The following is a 19,814-nucleotide window of genomic DNA, read 5'->3' as shown; positions in this document are numbered from 1 at the left end:
AAATACAGCTTTCATTAATAAAAATAAAATATTTCGTTGAAATGTGAATATAAAATTGTAAAATTTAATAAACCGTATTGAAAAATAAGTCAATGGAATATAACGAATTTGTCGCCTCCATAGCCTAGTTCCAGGGTATATTACCTAAAGACCAGGATGTCTAGGCTTCGGTTCCCAGATCGAGCAACACTGTCTGAATTTTCTAACAAATTTTTCCCTAAGGAGATAGAAGTCAGACAAACCATACGTCGTAAAAACTAAACAAAATCCTTGGACGATCCCCACATTGAAATAGAAAAGTAAATACGCAAGAAGAACAGTATCAAAAAGATTAAAAAGAATAGGCGATTAAATTACTTATATCGAGAAATTGGGCTGAAAACAAGAAACAGTATTATATTTATCTTATATTGTAATTTGTAGTAGGTAGAATCATAAACCAAGAATAACTCGATAGGATGTTGTTTAATTATGATACCTTTTAAAAGATAGGCTCTTTATTACGTAAAAATTAAGAAGAATGTGACCAGATAAACCAAGCCCCACGACAACCAAAAAAACGAGAACGAGGTTTACGATAATAAATTCTAAAAAGCCTAAATTAAGGTATAAATTCGTGGATTTAACGTGAATTATCGGCGTATACGAAATTCGGTTATTTCACCTATTTTATTTATTTATACAAGAAGGCCCTGGATACTAAGCGTCTAATTTATGGAAGCAAACGGCCGAGGGACACTAAATAAATCATTCGCGATATTTGCCCCTGACCCAACGCTCTACACCCGACATTAATTAGAAAAGGACTCAATTATGTGCGACGGTTTAACGTAAGGCGCAACTCGATAATATATTTATCGGACCTATATCTTGTAACAAGAATTTTATTATTTCAATGGAAATAGTAGTTCCATTATTATATATAAGGTATATGACTGAAGTATTTGACTACAATGGACATGATTAACAATATCTACAGCACCACGTCCATTATATATTTCAATAAAATTCCTATGAAATGTCATTAATTAAAATTATTAGGTTTAAAATGTATGTTTTGTCCTAAATTAATTATCATTATTATTTGAATTCAACAATATATATATTGAATAACGTAAAAGTACCCTTTTTTAGGTTTTCAATTACCAAAATAAATGCAAAGATTTCGTTATTGAATGTTGAGTTAATTAAATGATACTTTTTACATATGTATTTAAATGACTGCTCTAAGAGCTAAAATTATAAATCAATATCAAGTTTAGGTACGAGTAGATAATATTAAATAACTAATTTTCACTGAACAAACGTAGGTATGCTTATCGTAATAACGTAGGTGTTTAATTATTATACCAAAATAAAAAAAAAAAACAGTAATTTTATTTATCTTTTTGCTCTCATACAAAAATATTATAGAGACAAAAATTTTCAAATATGAAAGACTTTCAGTTGTATTTATGTTATTAAAAAATATATATTATAACTAATATTTGATATAATAGTTTGCTTAGTTAATGCAGGTACGTGAGCAATAAATATCTGTAGGTCTCCAAATAATAAGCTAATATAACAAATCACCAGTTTTAAATCCTTAAATTATAATATACTTTACCCCGTAGCATGACGTAGTCAGGACGACGATGTATAATTTATACAAAAATCACAATTCGAGTGTCACATATCATGCTTGTTTCACTGATATTAAGATCTTTCTGAACTTTCCAATTAATATAAACAAATAATCACGGTAATTAGAGGGGTTTTAGTTCACTGCGTGGCGCGCGTTCACGTGCAAGGTGGCTATAAAAATATGAATATGTAGCGTGTATTATGGTGTGCCAGTGAGTAAGTGGCACAGGGCTCGGCGCACAGTGTGACTTGTGGCGACTGGCGAGTGGCGAGTGGCGACTGGCGAGCGCGGCGTGTTGTCGGTCCGGGCGTGCGCGCCGCCCGTCTCCGCGGACTCCACTGTAGGGCTTCTGTGCCGCGAGGGCGGCGCGCCCACGCTCGATACTGCTACCTAGCCTGCCTTCCCAGCGCCCTCCCACATTGCAAAATTATTTATAAAAATTCAACTGTTTATAACAAAAACAGCGTTTCTTATTCGAGCGTAATATTGTTCGCTTTTCTTTTGTCCGTCGGCTCTTTATAGTGTTATTAAATTACAGGCTTCAGTAATGACACCGTACATACCGAAGGCGTGGCTGTTTGACTAATTATGGTTTTTCATAAAATCGTTTACTTTTATCATTTGTGTTTTATTGCTTTATTATAATACACTACTATTTTATACGTCAGTTTTGATGTCGTTATTTTAAATATTACTGAGGTAATTAAAACATCTATAAATATTATAACATAGAATGTTATTACACATTTCATTATTTTTTATGATAATAACAAGGAATTAGTATACAAATAATTGTAATAATTCGACAACGAACAACATAAGCGACAAATGTCTGTGTTTATTTTTACTGTAGCCGGAGTGCGTATCACCTCGTAGCAAATCCGTAGAGATGTAACGGATTGAATTTTAACGGATTGAGCTATTTGATTCGTTCATTTAATTAGCTAGCTTGTTTTATAAACTTCAAACACTTGAACTTAGATCAAATACAAAGATTTTGAGCTAATTTGATTTATTGATTTTTTTATTTTTATTTTATTTATTTATTTACATCAACACACAGCCATTACAGGTTACACCCAATTCGACTGGCGGAACTATAATAACATAATAACTTACAACTATATTCTATAACTAAGTATTTATAAAAATTATAACCGTACAAACGTTAATTAGGTACTTAATAAAGAATACTATTAATTTTATTTATTTTATTTTACTTGGGTGGCTCACAGCTATCAATAACCGACAAATAGAAGACGAAATGAACACAATAGATAAGACAATTAAGAACCACCGCAGATAGATTAAGATATTATTTATATACAAAATTAGTGTATTTTATGATTAATTACTTTATAAACAATGGGCCCCTTCGTGGATACGGTTTACTTTAGTGCATTATTTGTTTATCGAGTCTGAAAATCCTTAATATGAAAAAAGAATCTCATTTCCATTCATAATTCTATTTAATAGGAATAAAGTGGTACGAGCTACCTTATTATGTACGATGTCACACTAACTTTTACATTTATTTTACAGAAATATAAAAAAAAACATTCACGTCGAATTAATAACGCCCTCCTTTTTTTTAAGTCGGTTAATAAAAAAATAAACCTCGCTATTCGATCCACGATAATTTCGGTCTACTATTTAATAATAGTTGATAATTACAACAGCGCCATTTATTTAAAATCAAAATCGTTAAGCGACTTTACTGAATTCTACGGAATGTCTAGTCGAAGTAAAACTTGTTATGTTGTCATAAACGTACCGTAAAAATACAAGCGACAAGAAATTTTATAGAGAACCTTTAAGGGAACGGTGAGGCTTCATCCTGCATGTATTGCTCGAATAAGACACAAAAGCCACGACTATAAATGCTAAGCTTAGCTCCACCGTTCCGGCGCCATGTGATTGACTCGTCACCACTGTGAATCCGGTTGGAAATATAATAAAAAATGTAAATGTTTTTATGCTACCGAACGAGACCAGAAAGTGGCTCGCTACATGATAAGCGCCATTAGTGTTCATAATTAATCGTAAACAATGGCAACACTTTGAATAAAGCTCTGAATAGCACTACAGTTCACTACACTTCGCTCATTTTGAAACATTTGATGTTAAGTCTTATAACTTTAACTAATTACATTAGCTACGAATTTCTTTAAAGCGAATTGCTACAGTGCTTCGACACTTGTTGTTGCTTGTGTTGTATAGTTTGATGGCAGAAACAGACAAAGTAAATCTGGCATACGGATTATGTTTGGGAAGAACTTTATTTAGCACTTATTTAATCTATTTTAGTATCTCTGATGTATTGTTTTTGTGTCTCCTTTTATGTATGAAATATTTGCACGCATGAATGTATCGCGTGCATTGTGTATAATAATGTTGCGCGTGTGTATTACTCATTTGTTTCGACATTACCCGATGTATGAGTATGTCCAGATGTCTTTATGCCGGTATAATAAATATAGTGACGACTTTACATCAACTTTTGTTGGCAAGCATGGTTAAATAAAGACTAAAATAAGATTTTTATACTGATAACTTTAATTAGTAGATTCCATGTCATTAGAAACCCCAAAGAATTCGTTACCGAGAAGATAGATTAAGATGGTGTTTAAGCAAAAACAATGGAAAACATTTTAAGGTGCAGTCTTGTCGCAACGCCACGTCTGACCTATTTTATACTGCGAACGAACTCTACCAACCAGGGAATAATTTAATGTAATAAATAACTAAGAACTCAGCTATAAAAAGGAATACCATTGATAAATTACGTTTTCGTAAGTCTTATTTACCTCAATAAATTAATGTTCCTATACATACATTAGCAGTTTAATTGTACATAGAGGTAAAGGCATATCCATATGGATAAAATATCCTGTAGTAAAAGCAATCGTACTATTATCTCCTACAGTTTTGGTACAATTGCTATTTCATATGGGGGATGAAATATGTCCCACATACTAGATACCTACGTTCAGGCATTACTTTATACACTGTTGCGAGCGATCGACTATATCTCAAATTCTCGGAACCATTACCCCTAATGTTGTTCGTGTAAAAAGAACAGCATTGTTCGATATTGACTGTGCTATATTATAATTCATCTTCTCTCACTTGCTTTTATAGTGTATCCCTCTTCAATGTGAAGTTAATGCAGTACACTTTACTACCTATGACGTGCGGATGTAGAGTAGTTTTTAAAAGCCACCGCCTAATAAATATCAACTCTTCATCGGATCCAATACCAAACAAAATCTTAGTAAAGAAAAAGAGTGTAGCCACCTCTAATAACTCATATGGCTTTGTATACAAATAGCTTAATAAAAGTTGGTAATGGATAATTAATAATAAAACAGTAAGCCCTGAGATTCTTTCTACCTATCTTTTTCGGGTACTTTTCACTTTGCAGTTCAGTACCTACCACATTTACTTATTTATAGGTACAGATACAGACCACAGATTAAATTTTACATAGAGTTACATTCATAACAAACATGATATAAATCTGGCATCCATTCACTACTGTATACAGCATTCAAGTTCATTGTATTATGGTTTACTTTTTAATGCACATGCAATTACTTAGATATTTTATTTATTTATTATCTTATCTTAAGGTAGTAAATATTGTGTGTTAGTTGTAGTGGCATCATCGCTGCAATGTATTAGAATACTGCTCTCATTCTGGCGATCAAACTGTTCACCTTATCTATCACGACTTTCTACTCACATTTAAAAACATTGCGAGGAATGGATCCAAATTGCAACGGACCTGGGCTTGGCCACGATACTCTTCGACTTATTTGTGACAATAAAATTACTTTAGTGTTACATAATACAATATTGCATATATGTGATGAATATGCTACATTATCTAAGTAAAACTTTTGGATAAACACCTGCAACTCTCTGCTTGCGTGCGCAAATGCTGGAGACAGAACCCAATGTTAATTCCAAAGTGTACATTAAACGAGAACCAAAGTACGTACTTATAAAATTGTATAAACGACTTTGCATCCAGCGGGTAGTCTTACGTCGCCTTCACTTCGCAGGCTACAATGTACTCAAAGCAGAATATACTGCTACTGATAACACAAATAAAAAGAGTAATATTACCTAACCAGATGATCTCCAGTCTAAGAAGACGCTATCACTATACAAATCTAAAATATCTTGAAACTTAAAGATGGACAAAGAATATTCTGTAGTAAAGTAAACCTCTACTGATGAAAGAAGCTTCGACAGCAAAACCCAAAAATACATTTTGAATGAAATTCGATACATATCTCGGCTCCTTAAAATGAATATGTTTTTTCTCTTGTATTATAAAATAAGTGTTGTATAATTAAATGGCTTATCAGAATTAACGATTCTTCCAAATCCTCAACTCCGTCTATCAAACATCACAGACACCGGCAGAAAGGATTTATTCGATAGCTGCAACTAACACAGTCGCAGTATGCACACCTACGAGCACAGCTGACGTCACACGCCGCGCAACGCCCCGCTTCACCATAAACGAGGTCATACTTGACCAAATGTGTATATTTTCGCTTGTTTCATCCCAACTGCCTAAGACTGCTAGTATCGCTGCTGACGCCACACTTTTTCTCCTTAAACGGAGTACTTGTCAGGTGTCCTTAAACGAACTCTCATGTTGCGTCTTTCAAATCTAGAAATTGTATAACCATAAGAATTGTGCATTTTTAAATAAGATACCAAAATTTAAAAGCTTTGCCATCACCGCCACCTTTTTTGGTAGTATGAAATGTCAAAAAAAGTGAAAGAAAAACAATAGTGACTCTACATAAAAAATAAAAATAAATAGTCTGATTAAATATGATCACCATATTATCTCAAAATCTATATATATTAGATTACTAGCTTTTGCCCGCGGGTCCGCCAGCGTTATAAAGTTTTTCGGGGTAAAGTTTTCCGTTATAAAAGTCACGCTATATATTTTCCCTATGTTCTTCCCAGGGTCTCAAACTGTCTCCATACAAAATTTCATGTTAATATGTTGAGTAGTTTTTGAGTTTAACACGTTCAGGCAGACAGATGCAGCGGGGGACTTTGTTTTATAATATATTTTTGTAGAACTTTTTAAGATCGATCGCTGGAAAACCTTAGCACTATGCTCGAAGACCTTAATCGAGTCTCCCAACAGGTGGGTCTTAAAATGAACATGGACAAAACGAAGATCATGTCGAATGTCCATGTTGTGCCCACCCCCATCGAAGTTGGGGGCTCGACTCTCGAAGTTGTAGACGAATATGTCTATTTAGGACAAGTGGTCCGGCTAGGTAGGTCCAACTTCGAGAGAGAGGTCAATCGTCGAATCCAACTCGGTTGGGCAGCATTCGGGAAACTTCGCAACGTCTTCTCGTCCAAAATACCTCAGTGCCTTAAATCGAAAGTCTTCGATAGTTGTGTGTTACCAGTGATAACATACGGCACCGAGTCGTGGCCTCTCACTGTGGGCCTCATTAGGAGGCTCAAGGTCACTCAACGAGCTATGGAGAGGGCTATGCTCTATTTCCCTACGAGATCGAATCAGAAATGAGGAGATCCGTAGGAGAACAAAGGTTACCGACATAGCCCATAGGATTAGCAAGTTGAAGTGGCAGTGGGCCGGACACATAGCTCGAAGAACCGATGACCGTTGGGGTCGAAAGGTTCTAGAGTGGAGAGCCACGTACAGGCAAACGAAGGTCGGACGCCCGCCTACAAGGTGGACGGAAGACCTGGCTAGGGTCGCAGGAGTCGCTGGATGCAGGCCGCTTCCAACAGGTCGACGTGGAGATCCTTGGGGGAGGCCTATGTTCAGCAGTGGACTTCCTGTGGCTGATATGATGAACTTTTTAAGAGGAACAATCCCGTCATACATCATTGTTGCATAACTTTAACCGTTTACGTAGCGCACGCAACGGAAGCTCTCAAAACTAATAAATTTTCCCCATTTTTACAACATGTTTCATTACTGCTCGGCTCCTATTGGTCATAGCGTGATGATATATAGCCTATAGCACTCCACGAACAAAGGGCTATCCGACACAAAAAGATTTTTACAGTTCAAACCGGTAGTTCCTGAGATTAGCCATTACTGCTCCGCTCCTATTGGTCATAGCGTGATAATATATAGCCTATAGTACTTCACGACAAAGGGCTATCCAACACAAAAAATAACTGAGCAGAGTACAATGAGTAGCTGTCAAACAATGTATCACGCACCGGCGCCATCTACTTAAAATGAAACGTACTTATTTTCGTGAGGGATACTCACACACCACGTACTGGCGCCGTGGTACTACATGCTATGTATCAGAGATGGCGCTGTATGTGACAAATGATTTTCCCAGTATTCCTGCTCTTCTCTTGAAATTGTTCCTGAATTTTCTTTGGTATAAACCTCACGGAGCCCGAGACCTTTCCAACGAATGCAAAACCGTGGAAATCCGTTCGTGCATTCTGGAGTTATAGCGTCAGGAAGGAAAACCCGACTTATTTTTATATTACAGATATGGTGTGTGGCATAACGAAAGCTATATAGAAATTTATTTATTTTTTGCTCTTCAAACAAAACATATAAAGGCGGACTTACTGCCAGAGGCATATATGTCTCGCAAATATATTAAATTCGACGGTATAATTTTTGACCACTGGACGGCCACTAATTCAATGAAAAACGTGTAACAACATCAATCTTTTTGAAGTTGGGAACCTACAGCTGAGTATTAATAGAGAGCGTGATGCCAATATCTATGAGTACAATACCAAAAGTCCTATAACATTAAGAGGACTCTAAAGTTTGAATAATATAAAACAATGTAATGGAATATTATTTAATTAGCGGTATTACGTAAAGGGTGTTTTGGTTCTGTGTGCGGACATTAATCACTCTGTAGATTTTACCTCCAATGAACTCATCAATCCCTTTCATTCATCCGCTATTTGAGGCATCATAATTATATTTTAATGGTCTCACGTGTGGGGATTATGAAGTTCACTTATGCGAATAAATGCCTTTCATGTTAACTAATAGGGAGTAAAATTTTATTTTATAAACTAAGACTTGTCGTTTGAGAAACTGCATTCATTAATTATCATATTTTACTTCTGACTTTTACAATAATTGTGTATTTGGTTAACATTTTATGTGCATTTCATAAATGAATATACTGCAAATTTAGCAATATGTATATGAAACTGTTTTTCATGTCGCAAAGTCATTTATAGGAAAAAAACCTCTTAAAAACATCTGTAAATGTTATGTTAATATTAATTTCAGTTACTAATTATAACATCACTGGCCATGTGCCCGATAGGCAGTACCCGTTTCAAAACTTAACTTGTGAATCGAGAGTATTATAGACTGATTAATCTAGAGGCAGCAATTTTTCCGTGGAATTCAATAAGGTCCTACCTACGGTCTTACTCTCAGGCAACGCTTGGTGAGCAATAGCCACTTCTACAAGTAAGTTCTATCACAAAACAGAAGAGCTGAACAAATAATGACCCCGGCCTATGGCTAGACATAAAAAAAGAAAACAATCTTGACTAACCGTATCCGGGCGAACCATTTTCTCGTTTCCTTTTATTCAATATCAAAACCATACCTGCAATATAGGTAACAACGGGTTACTGCTGCATTACAAATAAATTTTGTATTCATGGAGGTAATAATATAAGCACTTGTCGCATAATGCAGCGTAAATGCGGACAGTCGCGTGCTTAGCTGAGATACCATCGCTGCGGTCAACGGCACCGCCCTCGCCCTGCAGTCTCATATCGGCCTATTAACAACTACCACATTCGCCATACACGTTCCACTTGAATACCACGCAGCATTTTGCTCTACTCAGTTTAAAGTAGACTAGTTCGAATCTGTTAAATTGAAACAATGAAATCTCATCGCAAACAAAGCAGTATTTGTCCACACTGTCGTCATCGTCAAAGGATGATAGTTTCGTCCACGAAGACGGATCTCCAAGTTTCTGTGATCTATCTTAACTTTCGTGACCTGTACACTAGCGCGACAGCTGTATAGCAGGCATGTCAACCCGCCACTTTATTGAATCAGATACAATAGTAGCGCAGAATTACTAATAATTTCGTCAGTCTTGACTAACCTGCAGTGTCCGCGAATCAATTGGCGTTGTTTGCGTCGCACTACATTAATGACCCAATGTTCTCGGTGAGGGCGGCGATGGGCATACTTTTTATATGTTTACCAAAATTATTTCGATTTAAACCTGGTGGTATGATTAAAAGCGCCATACTAACAAGGTTCACCAGATGATTAACAATAAGTACCGGTTAATTCTGAAGAAAATACGTCATCGGCAGTATTCGGCACGGACATTACTCATCTTAAACTGAGGGTTGAAACACTTAAAGAGAATTGAATAATTTAATTGCAATCATTAACCTAAATATGAAATTATAAATGTAGAGACTGCATTACATTACAATACACATACAAACAACTTGTATATAAAATGTCACCGCGAGACCAAACACGTTGGTTATAATTTAAAATTCACATGCAATGAAACATTACCTCTATTAACGAACAGCAACCGCACATTTACTGCGGCAAGCATATTAATAATCCTGGTTATTTTATAAATATTAAAACATGTGGAGTAGGTATAATCTACATATGAGAAGTGAAAAGTTTATTTAACACAATTTGCGAGATAATGTGTTCCTCCATTTATTATAATTAGTAAGTAAGTTCAATCTTTTAAAGGCCTAGGCTACACGATAGGATATACTTATCGTGAGAGAGTATATTATGATTGAAAACAGAGGTTCCTATCTAAAGTTAACACAATGCAATTTCCTATTTTAAGTTATGATAACATATATTTAGGTCGATCTAGATAAAATATTTCACTCAGATATTATTCCTTTTCACCTATTACAAATTACAATAAGGTTGCTTTTAACAACATTATGAAGACATAAATTGGTAGTTAGAGAGCCGAAAGACTAATTAGATTTTTAATCAGAATTCATATTATATTTAGTGCTTAGTTTAACGATTGAGTATAAAAATCTAGTTTACATCTTAATATTATATTTTGTTTTCAGCTAGATGGCAGTACCCACGCATGCGCAACGGTGCAGTGCGGCGGAGGCGTCGGCCGCAATATGGCGGAAGCGCTGTGGCGGTTGCAACGGGGCCGCACGCGACTCTTGACAGCCGTCGGCGACGATGTCCACGGAACTTACATCGCTAATATTGCACCGGGACTATTACTTGATGGTATGCAGGTTATGACCTACTTACAAACTCTATCACTTTGTAGGGACGCAATTACCATTTATTTTGCAAAAAACGACATTACTGCATGTAGCTACATTTTAAAACAATTTTTAACCTTTCGTTTTTAAATTGCCTGCCTCGATTGCGTAATTGTATTACGGTACAACTGCGGTGCTGAGTTCCATGGGGTTCGATCCGGGGATCGAACATTATTAACCGGGAGTCGTGCAGTAATATTGGGTTATTCTACCCAGTATCAGTCCGAAGTCTGTAATTTTCACCCGATATGAAATCCGATATCCCATTCATTCCACTGAGAACAAAATTGTATGGATGACAAGATAAAAAATATCGAGCGGTAAGCAGCAAATTACATCTCAAAAATCCAACAAAATAATGCGTGTATAATTAATAAATCAGTAAGTATTATATAATACGTTGACTTTCAATAAAGTCATATACAATTTAAATAATAAAAACACATGAAACTGCTTTGAAATTTATCTCACGTACCTTAGTATAAAGTGATTAGTTTTTTTTTATTTTCAACTCTTTCGTATATTTTTAGATTTTACCGTTGTAAATGTTAAAAAAATAAGTGGAAAAGTTTGTGAAGTAAAAAGTTGGTTAAGTTAGGCGAAAATGAAAAAATCTTGCTTTAACGCTTTTCGCCGGCCACTCTTCATACACAGAGATGATCTTTAAAACATTGAAGTAAAATTAAACGTAATATCAGGATAAAATTCTCAAAACTTGTTTTTCTTTTTTCTAAAAATTGTGTAGGTTGCATCGTGAATGGAGGCCGCACACCAAGCTACGCTGCCATTCTGGATTCCAAAGGAGAGTGCCTCCTCGGGCTGGGCGATATGGAGCTACACAACCACATCACTATCGACCTAGTAAGGAATCAAATCATAGTACATATAAACTTAAAATGAAATATACGCAGACCCGGATCTTGAATTTTTTGGAGGCGAGGCAAAATCTGGATAATGTCGCCCCCGATTATCTATATTTTTACTTTTGTCATCATCATCATCATTTCGCGCCCCGCGGGAAATAATTTGTGTGTGTAATGTACTGGATGTCTCAATAGTCAAAGTTGCATTAATGAGTTGTGTATTGTCTGCCAAGTTTGAATTTGCCGCCCTGTAAATTCGCCGCCCGGGGCACGGGCCCTGGCTCCCCCCTCCCCCCTATTCGGAGCTGAATATACGCAACTTGATGGCTGCGTAGATTTGATTACATCGTACACATCTACACGTACCTATTTACAATCAATTTTATAGAAATTATAATTTATATGTTATTAAACTTTATTACCTATATGGATAAACACTAAACCATAATTGTGACACATTAATTCACAATATTACGTGTTACCTGAACGACTAATAGCAGATATAAATAAAAGCCAATTCAGGAGTATAATAGGAAAAATCATACACCGTGTACGTAACTAAATTTATCAGCCTTTCTTCGTATATTTAAAATCCATTTATAATTAAATCATTGTCTGTGCAGGTAAATAAGCATATCGAAGTTTTAAAAGATGCTCCACTCGTGGTTATCGATGGAAATCCTCCTCAGGAAACAATTAACCACGTGTTAAAACTGTGTCACGAGCTACAAAAGCCAGGTAAGATTTAATTTTCCGTTATAATTTGTGCTACAGAATTCCGTGACTTCTCACTCAAGCATTAAGGTGCAATTTACGTGATACCCGCAAGGCACTTACAGCATATTTAGCTGCCAATTTTATTCAGGTTTTTGCCCTTACCCCAACACTAGGCCAACCATATTATAGTTACCTATATCTGTGGCAACCACGTGGTTGTATCTATGACAATGAAATTCGGTTCCGATATTAAGTATACTTATAAAAAGTTATAATTAAAAATAATATTTAAATTTCACGGTTGCAAAACAATTTTATCCCAATGATTTGCTTGGCTCAGGAATTAATTAAAACTATTTTATATATAAATACGTAAAATACCTGTGGCGTAGATTGAAATGAGGTAAAGAATATTTAAGAAAACCAGCACATGATATTTTTGTAAAACCTGATGCTAAAATAATCCCACAATTAAAATCATTGCTTCGTTTAGATTTTTAGCAAGGCTAAGTTAACTACGAATGTAAATGAAAGACCTATAAAGCCAGGTAATTATTACAGAAAATATAAAAATTAAGATATCGCGTCCAACTAGCGCTTTAGGCTATGGCGCGATAAGAAAATAGCGCAACTAGATACTTGACACGCTATGTGAATGCTTCCAATCAACGTTTTATCAAAGTTTCTAGATATTTTCATACTTTCAATTTTGCAATGGAATATCTATATATCTATATATCTATATATATATATATATATATATATATATAAAAATGAATCCCTATTTCCCTTGGTCACGCCATCACGCGTGAACGGTGGGCCGATTTCACTATTTTTTTTGTTGTGTTTGTTATTGTCAGCAGAAGGTTCTTATGAAAGAAAAAATTCAAAAAATTGCGCAGAAAATTAGAAAATTTAAGAAAACTTAACGAAAATATTAATTTTATATAAATATAAATTGTTTGAAATAACTGTCAGTGATTGACAGAATGCGCGCTGCAAATTCATAGTTAAGACAAGACAACGTCTGTCGGGTCAGCTAGTTTTGGTATACAATCGGAGTTTTCAATAGAATTACAAAATTTAAACACAATACGCAAGTAAAACCATTGCTGGGATTGTTCAAAGACATGGTTATTGCTCTTACTAAAAATCAAAATACATTTTTATCAATTAAATTTATTTAATGTAAATACCATACACAACAGAGTTATTTTAAAAAGTAATAGGTCGGATCTCGAATGTTAAAAAATCAATATAATTTAAGTATAGTTTTAAGACACTCTCCCTAGCAAACGACCTTGAGCATTAGTTCCATACACTTTCAGCGCACGAGTTACGGCGGGAATATGTAAAGATTTACTAATAATATGTTATCGAAATCAATTTTTGGTGTTTTTTAAAACTTTAAACAACCAAAATACTCGTTATTAGATTGTTTATTTCGTAATGTTGAACTGTTTAGTGGTATTTTTATTGTGGGATTGAGGACAAAATATTTCATTATAAAAAAATCAAGTCTACCAAAGTTAAGATAACGTATTCTAGAAATATGTTGTTTAGTTTTTTTTTACCAATTTTTTCTATAAATTTCGAGTAGATCGCTTCCAAAAATTCAGCTACCGCGCCGATATGCTGGGGGAACACCTTCATATTTTGAACTATAAATAAGTACATTGTCGGCATCATAAATATATCGTATGTCTTATCCTGTAAACTGTATTAACTACGTTTAAAATTAAGGCCACTGATTACGGCTAATAGCTGCCATTATATTATAAGAATTTTGAATAGAGCGAAATTTAATGCACTAGGAGCTCCAAATAAGAAAACCATTGAGCCACCATTTACTTAGGCCTCTGTATGTAACTTTCAAAGCGCAATTAATTTATCCAAACAATTTATTTGATTAGTTGGAAAGTTTTAACCGATATATTTTATAAAACAGTATAAAATATTGTTCGCATATCGAATGTTTAAACGAACCTTTGGCAAAATTCCTTTGCCATTTCGCTAATTATAACCCTGCTAAAGCAAGACCGCACCTCCTTTGGTCATTAAATCTTCCACAGAACAAGATGCAGAAATAGAAATAAATGACACATTAAGCAATTAAGTGCTTGTAGCAATAGTGACAATTTAAGGCGATACCTCAAGGTCCATTTTCATACATTTTGTTTCGGCTTTAATCTGGGTAACTAAACAAGTATTGGCAAGTAAAGAATTTAAATTCACGTCTAGTTAGTGATTAGTTCTCGCAGTTGAAAGAAAAACCTAAAAATAATTACGTGTTAAAATTTAATATGACGAAATTTTAAAGGCCGAAATATCCATGATTATTAATTATTTTTACGTTTTTCTTTCAACTGCGAGAACTAATCACTAACTAGAAATTACTGAAACAGTTAAAACCTATAACTTTATACATCAATAATTTCAGTTAGGTGAAAGAAAATAGTAAAGGTAAAAAACTTGCTATCAGTATAATATGGAAACAGATTAGGTTAAAGTCTCATTACAAGATAGGGACAGCATGATCTATAAAAGAGCCATTACATTTACAATATTAAATCTATAAAAACTGCAGTTTTGTGAGAAAATCCTAGAACATTTTATACTAAATATTTAAATGTTTGTAATTATTTTTCTGCTTTCGTCTTCCTTATTATTGAATACCAAAATTAATCATATTTCTACTAATCAAAATACAATATACATTATGATCCATTCACACCCCAGTTTATTTATATAGAATTTGTTTTTAAAAAAATATGTTAATAAGTAACACAATTTAAATGCACCTGTAACAAATAATGAGGTAAAATTGTATTAATGTACAGTTTGTTGGCGATTTCCGTTGTCTTCAAACTCAAATAAATTGTTCCACATTAAAACTAATCTATATAATATGATTGTTTTTTAATTTAGTCTAATTCTTGATAGAATTTGAACACACTTATCTAAAATGAAATAAATAACTGCGGTGTGGATGCACTAATGTATTAAAAATAACACAATAAGGGCACTTACAGTCAATCACATTTATATCAAAGTACCTACATAATATTATTATTGGTGTAAAAATATCAATCACTTTATAACGGACGGCGATAATTTTCAGAATGAGATTCATGTTAGTTAAAATATAAAATTCATTACAATCTTTTTTAAAAACTTATCACTCTAAATACCTTTTTGGTACATCCATACTGGAATGGCTTTCATTTGTCATAAAATAGAAAGATCATTAAGTTTAAAATATCTTTGTAACACGAAATATAATCATAATTACATATTCCACTGCCTCTGCTGGTGCAGTTGGTCTCTGAATTGATTGAGAGCGTGTTCAGGCTGGCTGTGTTGCATTTGAGCCACAAGATTCTTTGCCTCAGAGCGCAATTCATACAGTTTGCGTGATTCGAGATAAAGTAAAATTGCTGCAAAACCTAAAAAGAGAAAAATATATATTAGATGTACACACTACTTCTCTATACATAATACATATACAATAGCTTCTGGGGATGAGAATTAGTATAGTTTTCTCTCCTTTCCATTTGTGGATGTTACAGTTGATGATGTGTATACAAAAGTTTTTACATTTACATGATTATAATCAATATTATCAAAATTTACTTTAAGTTACTTAACTTTTATACTTGTAGGCCTACAATGGTAAAACTAAGCTAATGGGCTTTAAATATTTCATTTCACAATTATAGTTACATATTATAATGATCAATTGACTGCCTCAGTGGCGTAGTTGTAATACGTAGGCGATGCGTGCGTAATTGATAACCTGAAAAGGTTAAGTTTGTACCAAAACTGGAACACTTACCAAACAAAATAAATGCTACAACAGCAAATGCATAAGACCATGATAATACATTGAAAGAAGGATATATCATCCAATCTCGGCGGTAACAATTGCCTCCGAATATAGCCACTGCCAGGAAAAGGAATAAGCCTAAAATTAAAAAGAAATTGTTCATTCAATATGCTTCTGCCCAACTCTTAATATAAGTAGCAAAATAATCATTAGTTCAAAAACATACTTGAGATTGCCACCATTCCAAATGCAACAGATACAAAAATCCATTCATATCTTAGAACAGTGCGTAAAGGCCAGCGTACAATGACACACGCAAGCAGTACTTGAGCAGTAAATGAAAGCATCAGAGCCAAAGTAACAAATGATTGTACCGCCATCAGCCAAGCAGGCAACAGATATTCTCTAATTACATAGTATTCCTGAAATTTAATTTAAATATTTTATACAGTAAGCCATCATCAGCATCTATGGTCTTTTATTCTTAATATAGAGAGAAATAAAATAAGAATAATGTTCCCACTCTAAATAGTAATTTAATATAATGGCCAGTAGGCCATTTCCAGTTTGAATGTTGGGCTATGGCTAATATTATGACAATTTTCCTTTATTATTGCAATTATTGCAATGGCTTTACTATAATGTGTTACTTCTATAAAATAAGACACACCTGTTAGCTTTCAACATATTCATAACTTTTTATATAAAGTTCTACCCACTAATATAATGCATTATTTAAGATAATTTAGATGTTTCATAGAAAATATATTTATTTTAAAGGTATAACCCCAAATTATTATCAAAAAATATTTTAAAACAACATTGTTTAGTGACCATCACAAATTATAAAAGACATTAAATACCAATCAAATGGTTATTTATTTCATGTATGATACTCACATGGCTAAATACATAATGGCAGCCATTGAACAACTTGTCCAACTGATAAGGTGGGTACCTAAAATTGTCAAAACAGTACTCCCACAGACCCATATGCTTGAATGATGAGAACATTTCTGAATAGGATTCTATCCAGTATGGACCGGCAAAAGATAACAGCAGGAATAGCCCCGCCACATATGTGATGCTGGCACCAATGAGGGTGGCATCTGGAATGTTTTATAAACTATGTAATGACATTGGAACAGTTTGAATGTGATTTAAGAAATAAGAAATAAATTTATTTTACAAAAATTACACTTTTTATAAGATTTAACAACAATGTCCACACTAGGCTATGCCTGTATTGTGGTCATCAAAAATTAGATACAATTTTACTAATACCTTTGTAATAGCTTAATAATTTTTAAAAGTGAAATAGTTTTTTATTGCTTTAATGATTATATTCTAATGCAGGGTCTATTTATAATAATAACTTAGTTATTGATAATGTAAGTGATGAATGTGGATGTATCTTGTTAACAGAAAGGTCTTCGTGACACTTTTAGAAATAAAATCTAACTCCTTGACCATGGCATAGTTTAGAACATATATAGACTTTATACCTGAAGCCATAAGCTAAATATAAACAACTCTAATCTGTATTTTATAAAGATCTAGTCACTTGTATGGCTTTCAGTTTCATTAAATATATAATTTATGCTCTATGTATTTTAAATGGGCTAATTCCGATATCGGAAATCCTATGAAGATGTCTTCGACAGCTAAGAGATGGTTTAGATATCTCACTAAACAATTTAAATCACTATATTGTAATAAGATACAATAAACTTTCAAATACAGCAGACGATAGCCCAGTGGGCGTGCCCATGAAATTACTTACTGGATGCCTTCGGATACTCATTGTCGGCAGCAGTCATTATTACTGCTTGTCTTTTATGACAATCGATCGGTAATAAAGGTCGAAATAAGTCTTATAATAACTTAATATACCAAATTTATATCAGCAAGTAAAACACAAGTTATTGAACGCTTATAACTGTCAATTGTCAAAACTTTGTTGTCGTTACGATCAGTGTTATCAACTCACAAAACCACTAAAAAACAGATTTTTAGGCGACCATTTTGTTGTACACGCAAGTATAAAATATTCTTGACATTTTTGGAAATCTTTTTTAAATCGGGTTAATATAATAAAAATTTTCACGACCTTACCCTGTTATTTTACCTAGCAATAACTATATTATGGGGTATTTTTCTAAATAAATGTATACGGCTTAATAGTCACGTCCCACTTATTTGTAATTAATCCCCTAACAATAACCACCCACTTCCAAAACCCAAAAAGACCCGATTTAACCACTAACTGTGATAAATACACTAAGCTGGCAACCCTGACTGCGAATTCAGTCGTAAATTTGTATTTATTTTACGACTCTGCACACGAGTCTCTTAAGCCCTCTTGATATTTTATTATTATGAATAACTACCTATGGTAAGCGCGTAGCCAGTGTCCATGTCCCAAATTACTTGAAAATTTCATCTAATCTAAATATAATCGTCTTCTATACGCAGTTTTGTATATAAGTCCGTTATAAAAAAATGTATTCGAAAGAGCTATCGGTAGGTACCTACTTGATTTCAACGTCCAATCACTAAATACAAAATGTGTGTGAGAATTTGAAAAAATGACCAAATTGCAAAAAATCTAAGTACTAAATCTAGATTTTTATCTAAATAAACAATCCAAATACACAGGAGATCTAATTAAAAGTCTATAATATAAGTTTATAAAGATTTTATAAGTATAGATGGTATATACTAACCATAAAAATAATATTTAAAATATATAGCAACTAGGTGTTGGAGTTTGGCCCCCATATGAAGCCTTTACCTCTACATGTCCCTAAAATACAGTAGCGATTTATAACCACGCGTAAACCAGCGCCATCTATTTAAAAAAAAAACAGATTTAAATTCCTTTATTCCCTATAATAATAATAATAATATATCAGCCCTGTATTATATACTGTCCCACTGTTGGGCACGGACCTCCTCTACTACTGAGAGGGAATAGGCCTTAGTCCACCACGCTGGCCTAGTGCGGGTTGGTAGACTTTACACACCCTCAAAAATTCCTAGTAGAGAATTTCTCAGATATGCAGGTTTCCTCACGATGTTTTCCTTCACCGTTAAAGCAAGCGATAATTCACAAAGAATACACAGTTTTTAGAAAAGTCAGAGGTGTGTGCCCTTGCCATTTGAACCTGCGGACATTCGTCTTGGCAGTCCGTTCCACAAACAACTAGGCTATCGCCGCCTTTATTCCCTATGGAAAAAAATTACAAAATAGCCTATGTGTTTAACCAGTACATGGTCTATCCATAAACCAAATTTCATCTAAATCAGTTTAGCCGTTTCAATGTTTCCCTCGTAACGCACAAAAATAAGATATGATAAATAAACTTGTAAGATAAGCGCCAACTTAATAGCGTGTTTTTCGCCTATGGCACCCCAATGGCTCAGGCTGGCCCTATGACTATCTGTTCTACACACA

General features: G+C 34.1%; 3 protein-coding genes across 4 annotated transcripts in view; 1 reads left to right on the top strand and 2 right to left on the bottom strand.

Moving 5' to 3' along the window:
- LOC115448991 (CD82 antigen-like) overlaps nucleotides 1-2,008 on the bottom strand; it is a 67,147-nt gene extending 65,139 nt beyond the window's left edge. For both annotated transcript variants that reach the window (XM_037444725.1, XM_037444726.1), the window contains exon 1: nucleotides 1,610-2,008. The gene's annotated coding sequence lies outside the window, so the exon portion shown is untranslated. The remainder of the gene's footprint in view (nucleotides 1-1,609) is intronic.
- The window catches only part of LOC115448982 (pseudouridine-metabolizing bifunctional protein C1861.05), a 122,826-nt gene that overhangs the window by 92,511 nt on the left and 10,501 nt on the right, over nucleotides 1-19,814 (top strand). The window contains exons 8-10 of the mRNA XM_037444722.1: nucleotides 10,739-10,913; nucleotides 11,697-11,812; nucleotides 12,438-12,552. Of these exons, the coding sequence (XP_037300619.1) occupies nucleotides 10,739-10,913; nucleotides 11,697-11,812; nucleotides 12,438-12,552 (406 nt within the window). The remainder of the gene's footprint in view (nucleotides 1-10,738; nucleotides 10,914-11,696; nucleotides 11,813-12,437; nucleotides 12,553-19,814) is intronic.
- LOC119191007 lies at nucleotides 14,996-18,353 on the bottom strand. Its single transcript, XM_037444727.1, has 5 exons — nucleotides 18,141-18,353; nucleotides 17,258-17,466; nucleotides 16,584-16,779; nucleotides 16,367-16,495; nucleotides 14,996-15,977 (listed from the first exon to the last, which is right to left on the bottom strand). Exons 1-5 carry the CDS (start codon nucleotides 18,175-18,177, stop codon nucleotides 15,820-15,822), a joined length of 729 nt encoding a protein of 242 aa, XP_037300624.1. The 5' UTR covers nucleotides 18,178-18,353; the 3' UTR covers nucleotides 14,996-15,819.

The sequence above is a fragment of the Manduca sexta genome, chromosome 28 (genome assembly GCF_014839805.1).
Source record: "Manduca sexta isolate Smith_Timp_Sample1 chromosome 28, JHU_Msex_v1.0, whole genome shotgun sequence".
Classification (NCBI taxonomy): Eukaryota; Metazoa; Arthropoda; class Insecta; order Lepidoptera; family Sphingidae; genus Manduca; species Manduca sexta.
The sequence above is the reverse complement of the archived record's forward strand: the minus strand, read 5'-3'. Positions and strand labels throughout refer to the sequence as shown.

What these genes read in the sequence shown, in the direction of transcription:
- LOC119191007 (XM_037444727.1), bottom strand. Translation starts at nt 18,177, where the DNA reads ATGACTGCTGCCGACAATGAGTATCCGAAGGCATCCA. An exon ending in GCCATTATGTATTTAGCCAT is followed by an intron (nt 16,780 to 17,257) that starts GTGAGTATCATA and finishes ATTAAATTTCAG; the next exon opens with GAATACTATGTAATTAGAGA. An exon ending in TGTAGCATTTATTTTGTTTG is followed by an intron (nt 15,978 to 16,366) that starts GTAAGTGTTCCA and finishes TTCTCTTTTTAG; the next exon opens with GTTTTGCAGCAATTTTACTT.